The sequence below is a fragment of the Perognathus longimembris genome, chromosome 7 (assembly GCF_023159225.1).
Source record: "Perognathus longimembris pacificus isolate PPM17 chromosome 7, ASM2315922v1, whole genome shotgun sequence".
NCBI classification, from domain to species: domain Eukaryota; kingdom Metazoa; phylum Chordata; class Mammalia; order Rodentia; family Heteromyidae; genus Perognathus; species Perognathus longimembris.
The window spans coordinates 32310118-32332118 of NC_063167.1; the positions used below are offsets into that span (position 1 = coordinate 32310118).

The window sequence follows — 22001 nt, forward strand, 5'->3', positions numbered from 1 at the left end:
AATTCCTTTGCATGGGCAGAGCTGGACAGAAGGTCCTGGCCATGTGGGGCTTGACTTCATGTTTTGTTCTGTCTTGTGGGGGAGCTCTGCTTTGCAATCGAGCAGAAGGCATTTGTTTCTGGCTGGTCCTCCTACTGCTGTGTGTTGGTCCTCTTGGCACTGAGATTTTGTTTTCCACAGAAGAGGAATAATAGTGCCTATTTTGCAGGGATGCTGTAAGAATATAAAATACCAGGCGCATGGCAGGAACTCAATTATTGTTTGAAAATTGCTATTTTCACATATGTGTCTTGTGTGTCTCTCTGCACCAGATGCTATTAGCTGTCATGCCCATGTTCTATCACCAATCTCGGTGCAGCCCCTGCCAGCACCCGCACTGAGGCCTCCCTTCCAGCCTGGGGAACCACTCTGCCCATGTGCATGGTAAGACAGAGACACCCAGAGACTTCACCTCCTTTCTCTACCCAACGACCCACAAGAAATGGTGATGGGAATTAATGAATAAATTACTTATCTCTCCTGTCCCTTCTTTCAGATCTAGTCCACAATGACTCTCAGAATAAGTAGGACTCTGCCTCAGTTGCCTACCAGGTAACTTTTCCATGCATATACCCTGGAGTGGCATCCATCTCTTTTCTGCCTTATTTCCAATTCCTTCCACTATTTTCCCTGGGTTTGACTCAGGGACTGTTTCTGATTCTATGAGCTCTTCCACACCTTTTCCCCTCTCCTTCTTCTGCCCAGAAGGTGCCCAGAAAAGAGTTTCACACACACACTGGATTCTATTAATTGCCTGCTCATGGCTGACAGACCATCTTTAGTTCGGCTTGCAGGAACCTAGAGATTTAGGGCAATGTGTCTAGCACCTCTGGCTCCCTCTGACAGGGCCTCATCCAGGCCGAGCCTGGTCTTCTTCTTCCAGGATGGCCAGCAAGGGCAGCATAATGAACATGCACAATATTTGGACAGGGCTTTGTTCTGCCAGTAAACAAAGGATTCTGCCCTGTGCAGAGGCTCAGCCACCCAGGGCTTCATTTGGGAGGAAATTAACATCCATGTCCACAGAAGGGCAAAACATCCCGAGGGAGGGATACGGTGTATGGTCCTGACCATCGGAGCACACCTGGTCCCCTCTGCTGCATCTTGTCTATACCTCCTTCTACTGCATCTCATGACTAAACCATCCCTTACCTACCCATTAAAAAAAAGCCAAAAGCCAAGAAGGAAGGAGAACAAAGAGCTAAGAGGCTCAGGTCATCTACAGTGTATCATGGACCTCCCCTTCATTTTCCCAGAATCATCACAAAGGTCATCAAGAACAATGTAAACTGAGTCTCAGGAGATGGTGAAGCCAGGGAGGGGTCAGGTTCCAACTCAGCTTTGTCTGGTTCCACTGTCTTTGCTCTCTCTCTCTTCCCTATCACCCCAGAAGGGCTCTGATGCCATGGTAAGGGCTTGGAGCCTCAGGGATAAACTAAAGTCAAGACTCTTGGCTTAACTATCACTTGGCTATTTGTGGAAGATATCACCCTCTATGACCACCCCTAAGCCCAGTGGTGGTGGGAAGGAGCCTTTTCCCACAAGCCTGTGACCCTTTAGTCACACCTGTGTCTTTGCCTATTTGTGATGTGTTTGGGATTCATGTCATAACACAAATGGAATATAATAACAACAGTCTTTTATATATTTTTTTAAAATAAGAGGCAAGGTGTACAGGGAAGATAAGGAAGTTTCAGCAATGATTTTAGGAGGAAAATAATTTGGGGTGTGTGTGTGTGTGTGTGTGTGTGTGTGCGCATGTGTATGTGGGTGTGGGTGTGTGGGGTGTGTGCGCCAGGGCTTGGATTCAGGCCTTGCTTGCTCACAGCTGGTGCTCTACTACTTGAGCTATGTTTTTAGCCTGGCATTTTGCTGAATGATTGGAGATGGATTCTCCAGGACTTTTCTGCCTGGGCTACCTTTGAACCATGATCCTCTGATTTTAGCCTCCTGATTCGCTAGGATTACATGCATGAGCCACAAGTGCCTGGCAAATGTGAATAATTTTAAAAGTCTCTTAGCCCAAATAATTGGATAGGTAGTTTTTTCTCAAATATTTGAAATAGGACATCTTTCAAACTACATATCTATTTAAAAGTAAATAGAGATGGAAAGCTATCCAGAGATTTCATTAACACATGACTGATAGAATAACTATAAAGGAATTTCTCTTAAACTCGAAGCTCTGAGTTCCATCCTCAGCACTGAAAACCAAAACAAAACTTATCCCTATCCACCCAAAAAAATCAAAACAGAAAGGAGAGGATATGTTTGATAGCTGAATATATGAGGGAAAGAAGAAAGGGGGAAAGGAAGAAGGGAGAGAAAAGAAAAAGAGTGCAGACATGGGAGGATGGCAGGCAGTGTATGTTTTCTCAGGAGCACTGAGATGTATTTGTGGGATTGGTGTCAGTTCAGTGATTAGGCACAGGGTTAGGCACAATATAGGAACTTAATAGATATGAAACTGTAAGACATCTATCCTCTTGGCTCAACTATAATTCACTCACAAGAGTAACACATCAAAATGATATAGTGGGGAAAGGAGCTTTCTCTCTCTCTTCCCTTCTCTCTTACCCTCTCTCACTTTTGCTGCTGAGAACATGATACTGGGTAAATCCCATTACAACAAAGTGATAGATACAGAGATTTACACAATTATCAGTCCTTATGACTGAGCAGACTCTTGTTCAAATTACAGATTGGAATCCAAGATGGCGGTCAAGTGAGACACGGGGGCAGGCTCAGACAATGCTTATTGAATGAAAGTGAATGAATTCACCACTTTTCATCAACTTTGCTCAGTACTTGACTTCCCCACCCCCAGTTCCCTGTGACACTATCATCAGATACATCACATCTCATGGAAGAGCCAGGTGACTGCTCTGAGGGAAGCTAAGCTAGGGGCTGAGGCTGGAGGGAGCTTCAAGTAGCACTTTTCCAGGGAACTGGAAGAAAGAGTGTGGGCCTTTGCAGTCAGGTAGATCTAGGCTTACATTCTGATTCTACCTCTAGCTAGCAGTGGGACCTCAAATATGTCATTGGACCACTCTGAACTTACATCCTCAGCTAAAAACTAGAGCTAAAATGTATCCACCTGGGGACAATGTAGATTCAAGAAAACTTTCACAAAGTCTTAGACTAAAGATTGTGCAAGTAGTCAGCAGGTCTGAATTTCTGTATGCACATAAAATATTAACCATAAGGTTATTTTTAATTGTGGGTTAGAGGGCAGAAAATTACTTCCTCCATTTGAGGAAAAATGATGGAAGGAAGCACAAAAACCCTTGGTAGTTTGAATCCCACAGGTGTTAGTTTCTGTCATGGGGGCATTACTGTTCAAAACCTTGCAGCTGATGTTGTCTGGCCTTGGGACACTGACAGGGAGCTGAGGAGAAAAGCTAAGGGCTGACCTGGCCCTTTCTGGGAGTCTTGGCAGCCTCCATCTCATAAACTTCCTCCTTGGGGCCTCCTCTCCCATCTCCCAGGGGCCACTAACTCACCATCCCTGGAAAGCCCCTGGCGCTGGCAGTCAAGGAACGCAGCCAACACTACGGATAAAGTAAAACAGATGGCCTAAGAATGCAGCTCTTTTCATGCAACCCCATGAAAATCAGAGGTGATATCCAAGGCATGCTGCTTATTCCACTAGTAAGGCCCCAGCAATCTCTTCACTAGTAGGCCTTTGGCATGAGGACTGGCTCTAGTCCACTCGCTGCCTGGTCCATTCCAATGAACCACCCAGCCAATGTGACTCAGCTTATAGGCTCCTGAGGTCATAGTGGATAGAGTGTGTCCCTCATCTGCCCTGCTGCTCCTGGGAGAAAACCACTGTTGGGGATGACAGGAATCTCCTTGTCCACGTCAGCCTCCTGTGTCAGAATGGAGTTGTTCCTTCTGCAGTTCTGGCACTACTGTTCTGGTCATAAAGAGGAGAAGGATTAAGGGAAAACATTGCACAAACTTTAATAGTCACATCAACTCTACAAGACAGATCATGTCCATTTTAGAGGTGTAAAAACTGAGGCAAAAAGAAGTTGTCATGCTTTCACTCCTGAGATTGTATTCTGTAAGCTGGAAATAACAGGAGTTAAATTCATGCCTATATACGTGTGAACCTCATCTTATTTGTGACTCAGCCTCCTTGGACTTTCTGGTACTAGACAGACACTGCATTAGTTAGTGGAGGTGGATGCAGGAACTGTAAATCTGTCAGATACCACCTCTTCCTCCATGGAGTGGTCCCTTGGATACTCTGTATCCAAATCCAAGTGAGAAACATCAAGAGTTTTTCAGGTACTAACACAAATCCTCCTCTGTGATCTTGGGTGATAACTAGAATGAACTTCTGCCTTTCCTCTCCCCCAAGAGGCACTAGCTTCTTATTCCCCAGAAAGCTCTACAGAGATGAGGTCTAAAGTTATGTCATAGTCCTGCCTTGGTGTCCTGTTTCTGCCATTCTTGCAGGATGCTGCTTCAAATCCCTCCACCATTCTGCCCTTTTCCCTGGATTGTTGGGAAATGCAAAGAGATAGGTCCTGAGCCTCACACCCTGAGCCTGTAAGGGTAGTGCTGCCCCCCCACCCCCCAAGACTTCTTCAGCTATGGTTCCAAGGAAAGCTCTCCTCCTCTTTTGGCACACACACTACCCTACATTTCCCAGGCACCTGGGAGCACTCTGAGACTGAGTTCTGGCCGGTTGAGGAGTGAAGTTGAAGTCTGGACCACGTAGCACTCTCAAGGGCAATCCACACTCTCCCTAATCAAGCTTTCCAGAGCCTCTCACTGAAGCCTGCAGCCCAGAGCAGGAAGCCTTTCCAGGCTTGGCTGACAAGTGCATTTACAGAAGAAAACGTAGCCCCTGGTCTCCTTTGTTGCCCGCAGCCCCTGTGCTGGATCCTCTAAGGCGGCCATAAAGTATGTTTTCAGTTCTGATGGCTTCAGCCCATTGGATTTGTGCTGGGCCTGCACCCCCTTAAGCTGAGTCTTTCTCCTCAACAGAGTGTATAGTTCTTCCTGTAGGCTCCCGGTGGCTGTCAATGAGTCAGATACTGTAGATGGACATGAGCAGTGGCTACTCCCTGGCTGTGTGAACTTGAGCAAACCACCAAACCTCTCTAAGCCTTGATTTCCTTATCTAGAAAATGCAGAAAATAGTACTTCCTTCCCTGTCAGCATGATGTCTAAGTGAGGTCAGGAGAATACAATATGTTTGTTAATATACAGTGCTATTTGCATCAGGTGAGTTATTCCTGAAGGGAGAAGAAAGCAAGCTTCTATGATTTGCTGAAATCCTGAATGTCTGTGTCCTCAAAATGCATATCTTGAAACCTAACCTGAAAATAATACTATTAGAAAAATGGGACCTTTGGGAGGTCCTGAGGATTCCCCCCTCATAGTAGGACTAGTACCCCTTTAAAAGAGGCCTGGAGAGGCTTGTTCGCCTCCTTCCCTCATTGTCTATGAGGAAAGAACCCTCACAAAGGCCCCAAGTGTCCAGATTCTTGAACTTGAACTTGCCAGTCTGCAGAACTGTGAGCCATACATTCTGTCATTTATAGCTCATCCAGTCTCTGGTATTTTGTTATAGCAGCATGAATAGACCAAGTGAATACCATACCTGGAAGTTTGTGGCAACTTGTGGCACATAAATAAATGCATCACTGAATAAATGGGTGAGTGTATTAATAAGCAAAGTAACTGCGTCCAGGCCCTGTCACTCCTGAGTTCAGTGCTATCGTTTAGATAGCGCTTCTTGTGGTAGCTATGAGAAAAACACAAAAGGAACTACCCACAAAGGGCCATAATCGCAAGCAGACCAAGTTTCTTTGACTGGCCTCTGGGGAGGGAGAGAGAGAGAGAAAGAGAGAGAGAGAGAGAGAGAGAGAGAGAGAGAGAGAGAGAGAGAGAGAGAGAGAGAGAGAGAGAGAGAGCCCAGCACCCTCTGCCTTACCAGGAAAGTAGCCTTTGGTGTGAGAGGCATGTAGTCTGCTTACAGTTGTGGAGACAGCACCAGACATATCCGTGTGTGTCAGCCAGGGACCCATTTGGCAGCCTGTCTGTCCCCAGTAATTAAGAGACTCACAAAGCCCTGGCTGGGCTGACCCCAGCAGCTGCTGCCACTCTGGGGACCGTGGCTCACTCAGCTCTCAGTTTTACCCCATCCTGATCCAGCCAGGCCTTGACGCAGAATTATAGGACCCTCTGTCCTTCGCACCCTCCCCTGTCCCATGTCTTCCTCATCCCACTGGTTCTCTTAGAGTCCTTCCTTCTTGTTACCTGAATCCAGAAACCAGCCCTTGGGTTCCAATCCTCCACATGGAAGTTAGAAAGAACCTTCTAAAATACAAGTTGGGTTGCATGTTCCTCCCTGGCTCCCCCTCAAGGCTCCCAAGGCTCTTGGGCAGTGGGGCTCCCTGTCCCTGTCTGTCGCCCTCACCATGTGGCTCCCCCTCTGCCCTGCTCCTCTGTCTCCTTGCTTCTCTCTGAACCTCCATGTTCTCTCCAAGGCAGACCTTTTTCTCACCCAGGAAGAGGTTTGCTCCCTTCTCTGAGCTTCTTGTGCAAGCTTCAGCTTGTGTAATAACGTTCCCTCCCTCCCTGCTTCTCTCCTTCCCAAACCTGCTTTGCCTAAGCACCACATGTGAGGCACACGCTGGCCACACTCATGTCCATGGCTCCCGCGAGCCCGCCATAGCACTCTTCACGATCGGTCTGGAGCGAAGCTGCCAGCACCACTGTTCATTGTCCTCCTGGGTAGGACACTGTCATCTTCCCTCTCTGGGGCCTAATTCCTTCCTTGGGAAAACCATTCTTTAACTCTCAAGGTTGTTTTGAGTCCATAATATTAAGAATAATGATATTAATCCTCAGCCCCTGAGCAGAGTTCAGCCGATCCTAAGCACTTGGCACACATCAGCCTCTCTACCTCCTTCGGTGTGGTGAGAGATTGAAGGCCTCGCTCAGCATTGGGCCTGGCGTGCAGGCAGGACGTGTTCCATTGCTGCTGGCATCACAGGGATGGTCACGTCCGGCCTGCCCAGGAATATGCGAGGCACGTTCCTGGGACAGCGCACAGACGAGCCTGGCTGGAGCTCAGGGCTCATGTTTAATAAAAGATTAATGAAATTGTCAAATTGACCTTGTCAGTGTCTGCTCAATCCAATTACGTGGCTGTGGCCCCCATGAATGGGGTTAAAACAGGAGTGCACATGAGAGACACCATGACAGCAGCTTTGGGGAGACAGCAGCTGCCCCCAAGCCCTGAAGGGAAGTCAGTCCTAGTCCATCTCTCGGGCTCCATTCAAGGTCTGATCACTGCTTTGGGGGGCTCTGAGAAACTGGACCCCCTATCTTACCCAGAAAGAGGCACTCATCCCCCCTCCCCCCTCCCATACCTCATGCATGCTTTGTCCTGGGCTGGGACTCATGGTGATCAAGACACAGTCCCTGTCCTTGAGGAGTCCTTGGTCTGGTAGAAAAGACAGATGCATGAACAAAGAGAATTCACCCAAGTGAGCATTATACTGATTCACAACAGCCCAGAGAAGGTGCAATTGTATCAACATGAGACTTACAGTTTTGTGGAAAGGGCATTTTCTGTCAGGAGCTGACAACAGAATACACAGGTATGGGGAATGGAGGAGGAAAGGAAGTCATCCCCAGACCCAGCCAGGCTTTGGACAGGAGAAGCATGGAGGAGTGTTCTAGACAGCTCTAGGGCCAGTGGGAGAGTTAGGTCATGGAAGAGTGTCCTGCAGTCAGCAGAGGCTAACTGAACAGCTCCAAGGACTACAGAGGAGAAACTGGGGTCCCAGGTTCCTGCGGGGAGGAACACTGGAGTTCTGCAAGGGCAGGGTTTCTGGCAGAGGAGTTCAGAGCTCCCTGGAAGGGATGCAGAGCCTGCATCAAGCAGACAAGGGAGGGCTCTAGGGCGTGGGGCAGCCTGAAGAAGGCCAAGGGTCTGAGGAATTAGAAGCTGCCACAAAGCTGCTGGCTGGGCTGGACAGCCGCAGTATCTGGTCCTTGTGCTAGCTTGCCTGCATAACACGCCTGCATGGCTGACAATGTTTCTTGGGATGAGTGGCCTTTTTAGGTCACTAAGCTGCTATTGTCTTTCCCCCACCCCACTCAAACCTGCTCCTCACCAGCACACTATGAAATAATAGATACCATGGCAAGTGATGCCCATTTCTGGCTGGGCAAACAAAGCACGAGGAGAACACAGGCCCTGGGTGGTAGCTGGGTGTCTTGGAATAAGCCCTAGGGAGCAAGATGGCTCATGATTCTGAGCCCCATTGCTTGCCAGACTGTCATTATCTTATGTTTTTGAAAGACCACCCTTCCAACTGCTGTTCAGTTGTTCAGTAGGAGGGGCCAAAACATGACCCCCCCTCACATTTAGATATTGTTTCAAACAACGGTGTTCATGTTCAGCTGAGGATGCCTAGCAGAATGAGTCCTGCTCCATGATCCCTCCACAGTGCCTCAGAGAGAATGGATGCCCACCTGTCCTGCCTAGCCAGTGCCCATCCAGTTCATCCAGCAAACAGGAGAGTCAGCACCAATTTCTCCTCTTCCTCCCTGATGCTAGTCAGCAAATTGTGCTGATATAGCTCAAAATAACTATCCCTGCCTTTACACTGCATTCCTGGGGGGGTCTCTTCCACCACCCTTCCAGTTTCCCTCCCTCTAACCTCCCTCTCCCTTTACCAACTATAATTCTGCTACTGTGTCCTGAAACACCAATCCAGCCACCTCACGCCCTAGCTCAGCACCCTCCGTGTCTCCCTGTTGCCACCCCAAGGCAAGGTCCAGCTCCCTGAGTAGCTAGGGAGGCCTACTTTTCCCCAAGGCCCTGGACTTGCCCACACCAGCAGCCTTACCTCTCAGCTGGCTCCCCAGCCCTAAGAGAATCTCAAAAAGTGCTGACCTGAAGGGACTCTAAGATTCTTGGTCACCTATTTCAGGGAAGTTTGTTTTTACTTTCACATTAGCTGGGAGTTGAAGGTAAAACAATATTCAAAAAAAGTATCAGAATGGATTGTGGGGGGGAGTGAAACAGAGAAAGAGGCCTAGCGCTACAGCATGTGGATGGCTCAGGGAGAGAATTTCAGGACCACAGACTTTGTTTCCTCTCTCCTTTGCCTGCAGCACTCACTGCCCTACATGGGGCTCAGAGCTCTCCCAAGAATCAGCTTAAGAGTTCCCTCCTCTAGTATACTCAGGAGAACCACCATTCTTTCTCTTATATCTCTGTGGTCCCCATTCTGCTTCAGCCCTGGCTGATATGCTCTAATTTTTCTAGCATCATTCATTCATCCAGTCATTCATTTTTTTCTTGGTTAGACCTAGGGCCAGTCCCAGTGCTGTGCTTGGAATGCTTCTGCCACCTGCCCTGCCCCATGCCCTAGTTGCTCTTGGGAGGCTCGGAGGGGTTATGTCTGCTCCATTTCATTATCCTGGTGCAAGCTCGGCACATGGCCCAGAAAGACTTTGGGTAAGTATTTGCTGAGTGAATAAACATTTGAGATCATTTCATTGAAATACTTCAGAGTAAATTTGGAGACAGGCATTCCTCCACTCAAGAGTAATTTAATAACCACAAATGCCTTTAACACAGTAAGGAGAAGGGGCTAAAGGAAAAAAAAAAAGGTGTGTGTTTGCCTTACTGCTGCTGTTAAAATAAATGGCATTTTTAATAAAGTGTCCCCATACAGCATTATAGAATGTGGTCACATGATGAAATAAATATCTGCTGAAATTATGCATTGCACACTTTTTCTAGTCTTTTGGTTATTAAATTTAATCACTTTTGAGCTGTGCCCCTATTCTTTTTTTTCTAGAGGCAGGTACACTTTTGATTAAAATGTGGGCCCCAGAGCACTTTCACAGGGGAGGGCTGAACGCCGTCCCCAGAGGAACTACAGTGGAGCAAGCCAACGGGATGACGAGGCCAAGGCCACAGCCACAATTTACTTCTCACTTGATGGACGTGTTTATCCCCAGACAGAGTGCCACAGCAGTCATGGGGCACATGGAAATCTTGCAATTAAGGCAAAGTCTAATTAGAGACTACATATTCAAAATACAAAGAAAGCTCCGAGTGGCAGCTACTCTGGTCGGCTCAGAAATGTGATTATCCCTCTCCGGGCCCTGCGATGGCCACTCTCAGCTGGATGGCAACTTAGGAAATACATTCAGTCCATACAGTCAGATCAGCCCACTGGACCCAGAACCCAAACAGACTTAGATTTGATTCAGTTCTGCCCATTATTCTGCCACTAGCCAAAGCACCCCATCCTCCTACAGGAAGTGATCGCAACCATTTATAGGGACAGAGAAGGATCAAGTTAGGGCTTACAGGAACTCCATTCAAATACCTCCTTGACCAAATTAGGTCACTTCCATTGCATGTGCTCTTATCCCTGTTCAGAAAGGTGAGAGAACCCAGCTGGCCTGCACAAGAGGGAACAGACTGGAAGGTCAGGGTTCTATGTCCTGCATCTTTCACTGTCTTTTTGAGCCCAGAAGAACAGGAAGCTTCTGACCTTTCCCACTTAAATACCTGGCTCTGTACTGAGTGACAAATTCAGTGCCCAGAGTGGGTACCCAAGAAAACAGTTTCTCTTTAACTCAAAATAGTGCTTGAGGGCAGAGAGAAGTCAGGCCATAGAAACAGAGTGACAGAGAAGGTGCTGATAGGAAAGCTGAATCAGAACCAGCAACAGCTCATGAGCGATCAGACTCTATCAATAGATGAACTAGCAGCTGCTCCTGTCTCCCTGGAAGTCTCAGTCTAGCTGGGAAGAGAAAAGAACACAGTAGGGGGCAGCAACTATTTACAATGCTGTTATTTTATCGTTTTAAAGGATGACTTTGATTGATTTCTGACTTAATCCTCTCTGTAGCCTTTGAGGGAGGAGGTAACAGTGACTCACACTTGGCACTGAGCTCCACGGGGATCTGCCCCAGGTGCAAAGAAGAGTAGATGTGTGCAGCATAGTGTGTGTACCACAGCAAACCCCACACCATCACTCGCATTGCAGAGTGAATCAGGATCTACACTCTGTGCTGCTGTTCGTCCAGATCTCTCCCATCTCTAATTGCTTTAAATGAGTAAGTCACTACAGGAGTGTTTGCATTCTCCTCCATGCTGCTGGATAAGGACTGTCCCACAGTTAGCATAGGTATCCTTCCTGCTGAGTTACACCCTCTGCCTGCATCTTGGGTACATCCATCAAAAACTTCAGTACACATTGCAAGTTGTAAAGTTTTATATATGTCGTCTCAAGCTCTTCTTTTTACTATATGGTATGATATGGCTTTGAACCTTGATCCTCAGATCTCAACTTTCTAAGTAGCTAGGATTACAGGTGTTAGCTGCTGGTGCCCAGCAGGCTAATTTTTATTTTAGGATATTTCACTGGATGAAGAAAGTCAGAAGGAGAGAGAGAGAGAGAGAGAGACAGAGACAGAGACAGAGACAGAGACACACAGAGAGACAGAGCCAGAGAGACAGAAACAGAGACATAGAGTCTATGCATCCTGCTGTTGGATATTGGCTTTCACTCTATGCCATCCTGTATGCTTCACAAGGGAAGAATGACTCAAGGTGAAAGAACACGACTAGAGTCCAGCTCCAGCCAGGGGAAGAGCACCCCTCTGACTTTGTCATGAAGCACAGGGGCTGGCACACAGCTAACTCTCAGTGCTAATGGCTTAGAGGTGCTAATTTTTTTGTCTCAGAAGGATAAAAAAGAATGAAAAACAAGAAAAAGAAAGAAAAGACAGTTTATAAGCATAATTTAAAACCCAAGCCATAAGCAAAGAAGCTGAGCAAAAGCATGACACACTGAGTTCAAGCCCTGGTACTGGCATAAAACCACAACCCAAATCAAGCCTAAACAAAACAGAGAAGCTCAATCCAACTCTAAATCTAGCTGTGATTTTATTCCATTAGTAAGCAACACTGGAAGTCCTAGTAGGGCCTACCAGGCTCTCCCTGAAGGGCAGTCTCCCACCTGCAAAGCCCCCATTTGCTCTTCCAGGCAGGCAGCTGCAGGCTGGACAACATAGTGTTAAAAGCTTTCTTCTCAAAGACATTGGAGCCAATGAAGCTTTCTGCTTAAATGGCCTAGAACCATCTCCCAAAGCGCCTTAACTCAGAAAAGTGTGCGAGTCAGCAAAATGAAAATAATTTAAAGATCTGTTGGGAAAAAAAAAAGAATTCCAGCCTCCTTCCTTCCATCAGCTATCATGGCTGCTCTGTGGTGACCCTCGTTTCTCATGCCTAGGCCAGGGGCTTCCCACCAGTTTTGGGAAGGAGGTATTAGAGGCTTTATAGTGGGAGAAGAGGGGAGGGGAGCTGGAGAAACCTAAGAATCTACTTTGTGGCCTAAATACCCTGCTCCAACTACTAGGATGCCATCAGCACCAAAACTGTTTTCAGAGGTCAATGTAGGGCAACTGAAGATCACAGAAGGAAGCCACCAGACCAAAGTGGAGTGTGCTGCTTTTGACTTAGGCTGTATGCTCCATACTGTAAATGGAGGGAAGGGCCTGCTGGTGAGGACCTACTATGTGTGTGTGCACACCTTCCCTATTCTCAGTATTTTATGCAACAGTCCTTAAAGGTCAACACTTTATCCTTGCCACTGAAGCTAAAAACATCTGCTCCATGTAAACTGATCAATCTTAGCCCACAGGAGGCTGACTGACGTGGACAAGGTCCGCTACTGAGCAGTGGAGAAGGAATCACTGAAACCCATTCTTTCTTACTTTACAGCACAACTGTTTCATGGCATCAAGGCTTGGGAAAAACCCAAGAGAGGTCAGAAATTTAGCCACTATCAGCCCTTTCCTGCTTTCTTGAGCTAGGATGGCCTCACCTTGTGAGGAGGCGGCCAGGATTTCAAGGAAAGGCTTTCCTGTCCCCCCAGGCTTGAAGATGCCAGGTAGAAAGAGTTGCTTTGCTCTCTGGTTTCCTATGGTCTCTGTCTCTAGGAAGAGTTCTACTTCATTTGTACAAAACCTTGTGCTAGGGCTCAGGGACTCACACAGGATGTGATAGCCCACATGTAAACTTAAAATGTTTAGAGTCCCACGAGAGGGTTGGATATGCCGTGTCAGCTTGACAGAATGTAATGGCAGCTTGACAGGAATCTACTAGAGGCTACTGGAAGATGGTACAGGGCAGGAGAGGATCTGAGGAAGGGGCTCTGAAGCCTTCATGGTGGGAGGAAAATCAGAAGGGGCAGGGCAAGGTTCAGATGGAAGAAATGGCTCATGTCAGTGTGGACATCTGAGGTAGCAGAAACCACAGCCATTAAAAATAGGGATCACCCATTGTGCTATCTTGTCAGAAATCTCTACATTGAGACACAGGTCAGCAGTTAGTAAGAAAAGACAGCTATCATGAGAGCATCCTAACTCTAGACTACATGATTCCTCATGGGGGAAGACTGATTCTTTAAATTTCTATATGCAGTGCTGGGAGGGATGGTAAGGACAGGCATACCTTGCTGGGAATTTGATGAACTTCACCCAAGCAGGGCTTGGCCTAGGACCTTTTCAGGCCAGGCTTCTACATACATACTTTACACTAGGGATTTCACTGAACCTTAGAACAACCCTTCAGATGAGGCACACGTCAGGAGAACAAGGCATTCCCCCCAGGACTATGGAGCTAGGGTGGATTCTCCAGCTAGCATCATGTCAGCTAAGAGGAAGAGTCAGGGAAAGAGAGGCAATCTGATATGAAATTGTGCTGCCAGCAGCTGAGCATCTCCCACGTCTGGTCTCTGGGCCAGGAGCTTCCTGGCATGCTTTCTTTGTTATGTCCTACCAACAGTGTGACAATTAAGAATGATGACTGTTCTGATGAGGAAATGGAAAATAATAGGAAGAGACTTACAAAGAGATGGAACCTGGATTCAATCCGGAGACAACCTGGCTTCTTCCCCCTCATCTTAGAGTAAAACAGGCATTATCAGTTTAAAGTCAGTTTAAAGCTCTAAATGTAACACCACAAACTTACTGCCAGCTCATGTCTCAGGGTCCCCTCACCAAATTCCATCTTTACTCAGATTTCACTTTCTTCATGAAGCCTGCCCTCTACCCTGCCACATATCCTCAATCTGCCTTACTGTGATGAGCTTTTGCCTTTCCCTCATGGCACTTGTCATCTTCACAGTTCTCTCATACATTGGGCTTACTGCTTATTCTTTCCCCAATCTATCCTGCACCATGCCACCCCCACCCCCAACTTTTAAGATTTTTAAGCTCCATAAGGGAGGATCTTTGCTTACATCAGTGACTGAAACCTAGAAGATATTGAATAAATATTTGATGAGTGACAAATGTGTTCTGTAATGATTCCTGGGGTTAAGTTCTGAGTACCTTCAATGGTGAGACTAAGATATTGAATATGGCTTCCCTACTAGTCAGTGAAATGTCAACAGTAAACTGCCACATCCTCAGATACTTGGTTAGATGTGGCCACAGAGGGCCTTCTGGTATAGTAAAAAGAGCTTAGGGTGTGAAAGACACACTGGCATGGCTTCTTGCTTTGGTCAGATAAGCATTGCCTGGTAGAGTGCTAGACACAGCCTAAATATTCACCATGTTAAAGATAAGTGGATGAGAAGGATGGATAGAAAGACAAATGATCTCACAGCCACTCCTGTCCCTCAGGTTAAAGTTTAAATGTTATATCTCTGATCCCTATCCATTCCATAACAAGATAGAGGAATCCTAGCTACTAGAATAATTCAGCTCAAAAAACTAATGAGCACGTAGAGTAAGAGATGGGTCTCTACTGGAGGACCTCACTACTCTTTACTTCATTAAATGTTACTGTAGATTGCTTGCTTAAAATATAAAGTACCTGGGGGCTGGGAATGTGGCTTAGCGGTAAAGTGTCTGCCTAGCACGCATGAAGCCCTGGGTTCGATTCCACAAGCACCATATAAACAGAAAAAGCTGGAGGTGGCGCTGTGGCTCAAGTGGTAGAGTGCTAGCCTTAAACAAAAGGAAGCCAGGGACAGTGCTCAAGCCCTGAGTGCAAGCCCCAGGACTGGCCAAATATATATATATATATATATGACTTCAAGTCATATTTTCATGACTTTAAGTCATGAAAAGTTGATAAAGTACACACAGGAATAGGCACATGAATTTCAAAGGGCTAGAGCATATCAAATAACATAAAATCAATGAGTGGTGTTTATAAGTAGTATCAAATTAATATATACTAATGTTACTTTTCAAGGCTTTGGTGGTGTAACAAACCACTGCTTTTTTAATATATGAATAAACAGAAACATCTATGTACAAAAAAGATAAAAAGCATCATGTTTGTTTACTATAGCATGTGGAGGAAAGATGTTATATAGAATAAAATACTGAAAACATACTTCATATGTGCACAGAGAATTCATATGAGAGGAAGTTGAAAAAGTACATGCATATAGAAAGCTAAACTGCCAAACTTCAAAACTTGTGGATACTAGTGAAGTTGTGGGAAAGTGGCACATGACTATCCACACTGCTTAAGATGTGGCTTCACTTTTTGGAAAGCAATACAATAATACAAAGAAAGGACTATAAAAATGTTCTTGTTCTTTAATCCAGCTAGCTCATTCCTGGGAATTTACTCTAAAAAGCAAATTAACGTAAGGAAAACAATCTTAAGTGAACACACAAGCAGCATTGCTCTAATGGCAAGAAACTAGAGGCAATAAAAATATACAATGAAGAGATTCAAAGTTAGCTTGGACTCATTGGTGAGAAGTTATTGAAACAAGAGCTATGGAGCTGGGGATATGGCCTAGAGGCAAGAGTGCTTGCCTCATATACATGAATCCCTGTGTTCAATTCCCCAGCACCACATATACATAAAATGGCCAGAAGTGGTGCTGTGGCTCAAGTGGCAGAGTGCTAGCCTTGAGCAAAAAGAAGCCAGGGACAGTGCTCATGCCCTGACTGAGTCCAAGGCCCAGGACTGGCCAAAAAAAAAAAAAAAAATCACTTTGATGATGTTCTTGTATCACCTTCCCGTGGTTGTACCTACACTATCTCTGTAATCTTATCTGAGTATATTGGAAACTGTCTATACTGGTATTAGAACTAGGAAATTGAAAGGGAATACCAAAATCGAGAGACACAGGGTAAATAAAGACAAACAACTACAAAAGCAATACTAGCAAAACTGTTTGGTGTAAGTGAACTGAACACCTCATGGGGGGAAAGGAAAAGGGGGAGGAGGGAGTGGGGTATGAGGGACAAGGTAACAAACAGTACAAGAAATGTATCCAATGCCTAACGTATGAAACAGTAACCTCTCTGTACATCAGTTTGATAATAAAAATTTGAAAAAAAAAAGAGCTATGGAGTCTAGGCTGCAGAGGTAAGGTTTTCACTCGGTGATACATGAGCAAGGAGCAGAGGAGCATGGGAAACTGGATGGCACAGGTCGCCATGAATAGTGTAACCACAACTCTGGATACAACAAGGAACTCTCAGGAGTGGACATGTACTTGGGTTTGGCCCTTGAGATTGTGGCTGGGTTTTCTTTTGAGGTTTTGGCTCCCTTCAGCTTTTCTTTTGAACTTTAAACAAAAGAGAAAAGCAGATTCTAATTATCTGTTGGGGCTGTACCCAACAAGATTAAATGTAATAGGGATGAATGGTAAGTCCTGTGTTTCATTTAAGAAATATATTTGAGAGCTGGGAATGTGGTTTAGTGGTAGAGTGCTTGCCTAGCTAGCATGCATAAAGCCCTGGCCAAATTCCTCATAAAAAGAAAAAGCTGGAAGTGGTGCCGTCGCTCAGATGGTAGAGTACTAGCCTTGAGCAAAAGACGCTCAGGGACAGTGGTTAGGCCCTGAGTTCAAGCCCCAGGACTGGCAAAAAAAAAAAAAAAAAACACAAAACAACCAAAAAACAAAAAGGAATATATTCGAAAAAAAAAAGCACACAATTTAGGAACAGGTGGGACTAAAGAGCTGTTCAAATGAAAGAGAGTGGCAAAAAGGAAGCAAGACAAAAAAATCCACTAGGACTAAAAGTCTAGCACAGTGGCAGGCCAATACAGTCACCATAACTAACTGCATAATGGTCAAAGTGATGGGTTGGAAGACATAGCGAACTTGCCTAGGTTCTGATAGTCATCTTCAGCTCTACAAAGGGCTATGAGTAGAAGCATTCTCTATATCTTTAATGTGAGAATCAGAATTACTCTACAAGTCTAAAAGTCTCAGGGAAATAAGTTTGGGCTCAACAGAAGCTGATCTTAATGATGGAAGTAATAGGACGGACTTGGGTCTGGTATAATTTCAGCATAGCCATTTCAACTGGGGGTAGCTCAAAGATCACTTCTGACCCTTCTATAGAAGGAACTAACCTCTGGAACAATGTACAATGTGGATAATAATCATAAAATATAATGAGGTACTATTTTTTACCAGAATAATTTTTAAAGGTAATCATACACAATTAGAAGTATAAAGAATAAGAAAAATGTCATTCCTTTGGACTAAAGGAAAAGAATGGAGTAAAAAGAGGAAAATTGGACCAAACAGAGGAAAATGAGTGCTCTACATAAACATCCTCGCCCCAGTTTGATTTATAAACAATTTAATTTCCAAAGAAGGGCAAATGGGTTAGGAGTCAGCAGGTGGAGACGGAAGAGCAGAGTAAGACCATTTTAACATCAATGGGGATGACCCAGAACCTAAACTGTAGAACAAGCAGATTCTAGAGAGTCAAAAGCAGGTATGCAATCCAACGCCACTACATTAGAGGTCAGCAGGCTAGAAGCAGGGCAGGAGCACACTCAGATGAAGAGTAAACTGGTGTAGAGAGAGAACAGAAGAGCAGAGGAATCCCAGCATCAGTACTAATGGTCACTTACCCTCTCTTACCTGGGTACTTTTATGCTACCATGTCTCCTACCAGCCTGTTAGCTAAGTATTATTATCTCCACTTTGCAGATTAATTGGTTAATGTTAAGGAAAGAAAATAACTTGTCTCAAGCAAGGGAGTAGGCACTAAGGTTGAACTGAACATGAACACATGCACTCACTATTCTGCTGCTATGAATGAAAGTATGTGGTGATGGGCTGGGAATATGGCCTAGTGGTAGAGTGTTTGCCTCATATACATGAAGCCCTGGCTTCTATTCCCCAGCACCACATATATAGAAAAGACCAGAAGTGGCACTGTGGCTCAAGTAGCAGAGTGCTAGCTTTGAGCAAAAAGAAGCCAGGGACAGTGCTCAAGCCCTGAGTTCAAGCCCTAGGACTGGGGAAAAAAAAAAAGTATGTGGTGAGACTCTTCATAAATTGGCAGAGCTGTGAAACCTAACTGTAAGGGCCTAAGCAACTGACCAGATGTTTAACTTAACTGTAGTTTTATATCTATCCAGTTTGTGGGTGTTGGAATTAGCGGTTATGACTGTCATGGGGGTTCACACTGCATCCTGTGCTAAAATCAGTAAGTTTCAGCCTTGAAAATATAACCATGAGCTCCATCACAATACTTGCAGCAATGCAGTTTGGAGGGCTTTCCTATCTTTATAAAATTATTATAAAGTCATTTTCTTTCTTTATAATTACAGAAAGTCATCGTTTAGAGATGCATATAAGAAATCAACAGGGACACAAGAGTCACCATCATACAATTCTTAACTAGGAAACAGAGTCAATTTTCGTCATTTGGTTCTATATGGCAACAGAGAACTTGCCAGGGATCATGACATCCCAAATTAAACACTGGCTTTTCCCAAGAATCAAAAGAATCTAGGTGCAAAGTAAAAGCCAGGTCACTGAGGCCTGGGCAGAAAGTTACCGTCTGCACTGCACAACTACACAGCATTTGCTGAACATGAAGACTGACTCTAGACAAGATGTGAAGGCAGGTTTTCTAGCTACCTAAGGAGAAATTTATTATCGATTCCAAGTAAAATATCCTCAGGCACTTTAGAATTTTTTTCTAGACTTACAAAACATTTCTTCATTAATCTTGAGATAAGTTCTATTAAATTCCTCAAAAGTGGCACTTGTGTTAAAATACATGTTTCCAGCCTTATTCCAGACTTACTAAATCAGACTCTCCACACAAAGCCACACTTCAGTCAATTTTTAAGATTGGGCAAACCTAGGAACAATCAGCTACTCAAAATGGTTTTAAGTTTAACATACATGCTTGAATAAAATAAATGCTTAGAAATAGTATCCAATCCCACCAAACTGTCATTGACTACTTGGTTGGGTTACCCCTAAACATAGAGATAACATGTATAGATTCTTAGCCAGAACATAATATCCCCCCTTATGTTTCTTAGAAGTAAAAGGACAAGTTTCTCAGACTTGGATTCTGACCCTGCTCCATTGCTACAGCTCCAGGACCTTAGAACAAGACACTGTTTATCCTTTCCTGAGACTATTTCATTATTCCTGTCAATGACTCAAAAAGAAAATCCCAAGTTCACATAATTGCACATGTCAGGGGCTCAAAACCATCTAAATAGTGGGCAAAGTCTTCTGATCATATCAGAAGTGGAACAATTTCTGACTTCCGTCTGCCACACATGCTAAGGAAAACTGTATCTGCATGTAGGTGATTCCCAGGGCTCTTTTCTAGATACTATCAGATTACACTCCACAACAGCCTCCAGCGAGGAGTCATTATCATGGATCAAGTGACCTGCTTGGAAGTGGTCAAACAAAACTTGGGCCCAGATCTCTCAAGTCTTTCACAGTCTCTTCTGTCCCCAATGCAAAGACCATACATTACACAAAGCACTTTCACATTCATCAGACATTTTTATTGAGGATATAGCCACAACTGTTTCTCCTACTAACCTGAAAATACCTATAAAGCAACTTCCAATTACTATTTGTCTTTGAGAAAATGCACAGAGCCTCTGAGTGTCTGTATCTCACCATGGTTAGAGAGAATGGGGGGAGGGGGGTCAACAGTGACATAAGTTTCCAATCTCTGACACAACCCACAGTACTCATGCTCAAGCTGCCTTATGCCATGAAACCGAACATGCCTTAACAAGAATTTATTACTACATATCACCATCTTTACTTACCTTGTAAAATGGATTAGCTAGCCACTTAGACAAACTGCAGTACACAAAACATTTGTATTTATTCATATAGCCTGTGTACAGGTGGACATTGTTTTCTTCATTACAATGATAAGAACTCTGGGAAGTTATGGACCCAAGATCACACTTCTAGTTTATAGAGAGCTGAGAAAATACCATCAAAGAAAACGATCAACTACGAGTCCTATTAGGGAACACATCATATTTTATAGTACAAAAGATGATTGGATTTACTGAAATAAAAGGTCTCAAAGTGACAGCCACCCCAATAACCCTGAGATTTTGTTTACAGACTGTCAAGAAATAAACTACTAGCAAAAGTATAGGGCAAAGTTTTCCAACCAATTTCTAAGAGCCAATAAAAAGATGAAGAGAATAACACTTGCAAACATTTATTGAGCACTTTATATATTGTATCTCTAATCCTTACAACAACTCTGCAAGATAGGTATTATGTTCTTGCTATCAAATAGAAATTGGAGACTCTGAGAGATTAGGTTAACCCCAAAGTGGGCAGTTTATCCTTTCCCAACTGCTATGCTTACTTCATAGACATTACATAAAGGAGAGTGTAAATCAACAGGAAGATTGAGTGTGGTTTGATAAAACATGCTCCAAGTACCGCAGAGACTCAGAACCTGAATAAAGAATGAGATTTTTTAAAAAGTTGTGTAATTTGAAAGATCACTTCAGTACAAGGTAGAGTGAACAAACTTAGCAGAGGACATTTCCCCTATTTCCTGAACACAACCTCACACCACCTAACATTACTACTCCCCTTCCCCTTTGCTTAACAAAGATTGACTCAAATTATCAAGGAAACTGTATTTCAGATCACCCCGAATAAGCTAATTGGCCTAAGACTCATCCTTTGATGCTGATTTTGACACAGCCCTTCAGAGCTTTTGATGGCACCTGCTTTCTCTGAGTTGTTTTCTCCTTCAGACTGAAGGTTGCTCCTCAGAAAAGACCTTCCATACTGAATGACACGTGAGTCACCCCCATGATATACTCAATACTCTAAATAATTGAGGGCAATCATTGTCCACAGCAAGAATTAATGAAACTTTATTTTAGAACAAAATAGAGGAAGGAGATACAAGTCCTTGGATGGTAAAAATACCAGTCCACATTGTAGTCAAGTGACAAACAGCTCAGAGACGCATTACAATCTTCTGAAAAGTGCTTTTCCTATCCTCATAATAATGACAGCTGTGGCACTCAGGTTCTGCCCACGTCTCAGCAAATCCACCTGGCTTTTTTTGAAGTATGAAGTCCAAGTTCAGATCAAGTTACTGGCCCCAGGACCCTACTGGCCCCCTGCCCCCACACCACCATATGTGGTGAGGGTCTGATTGTAGATGGCACCATTGCTCGAAAAAAATCACACACCTCGCAAGGAAAACACAAAGGCTTTATGAAAAATCCAAAGTTTATTGCAAATTGTATTTTGCTTCCCTTCGTTCTTCATTTTTACATGACTTATTGATATCCATGATCTTTTCACAGATGTACTTGTTGACTTTGGAGAGTCTCTGTGCAATTTCAGTTTCATCCACAGTTTCTTGTGCTATTCTGTCATACAAACACTCTAGACAGACAGAAGAAACAAGAAGGCCAAGAATTAATGGTGAATTGAAGAGCAAATCTTTTAAGGGAGAGGGAAAGGACATGTTTCCTGACATACTTGCCAAAGACCAAGGTATTCATCTTGTATAACTATATTTTAAAATATGCATTATAAATATAATACTCTTGGAAAAGAATAGATATGTACTGTAAATTTATACTTTAAATACCAGTGAAACACCCATGTGCCCACTATCTAGCTTAATAGGACTTT

At 44.4% G+C, this 22001-nt stretch overlaps 2 protein-coding genes across 2 annotated transcripts in view; both read right to left on the reverse strand.

Moving 5' to 3' along the window:
* Nucleotides 1-22001, reverse strand: part of Agbl4 (AGBL carboxypeptidase 4) — a 1006503-nt gene that overhangs the window by 169286 nt on the left and 815216 nt on the right. The window lies entirely within an intron of this gene.
* The window catches only part of Bend5 (BEN domain containing 5), a 50754-nt gene continuing 49962 nt past the window's right edge, over nt 21210-22001 (reverse strand). The window contains exon 6 of the mRNA XM_048351275.1: nt 21210-21749. Coding sequence (XP_048207232.1) covers nt 21592-21749 — 158 coding nt within the window. The 3' untranslated portion in view covers nt 21210-21591. The remainder of the gene's footprint in view (nt 21750-22001) is intronic.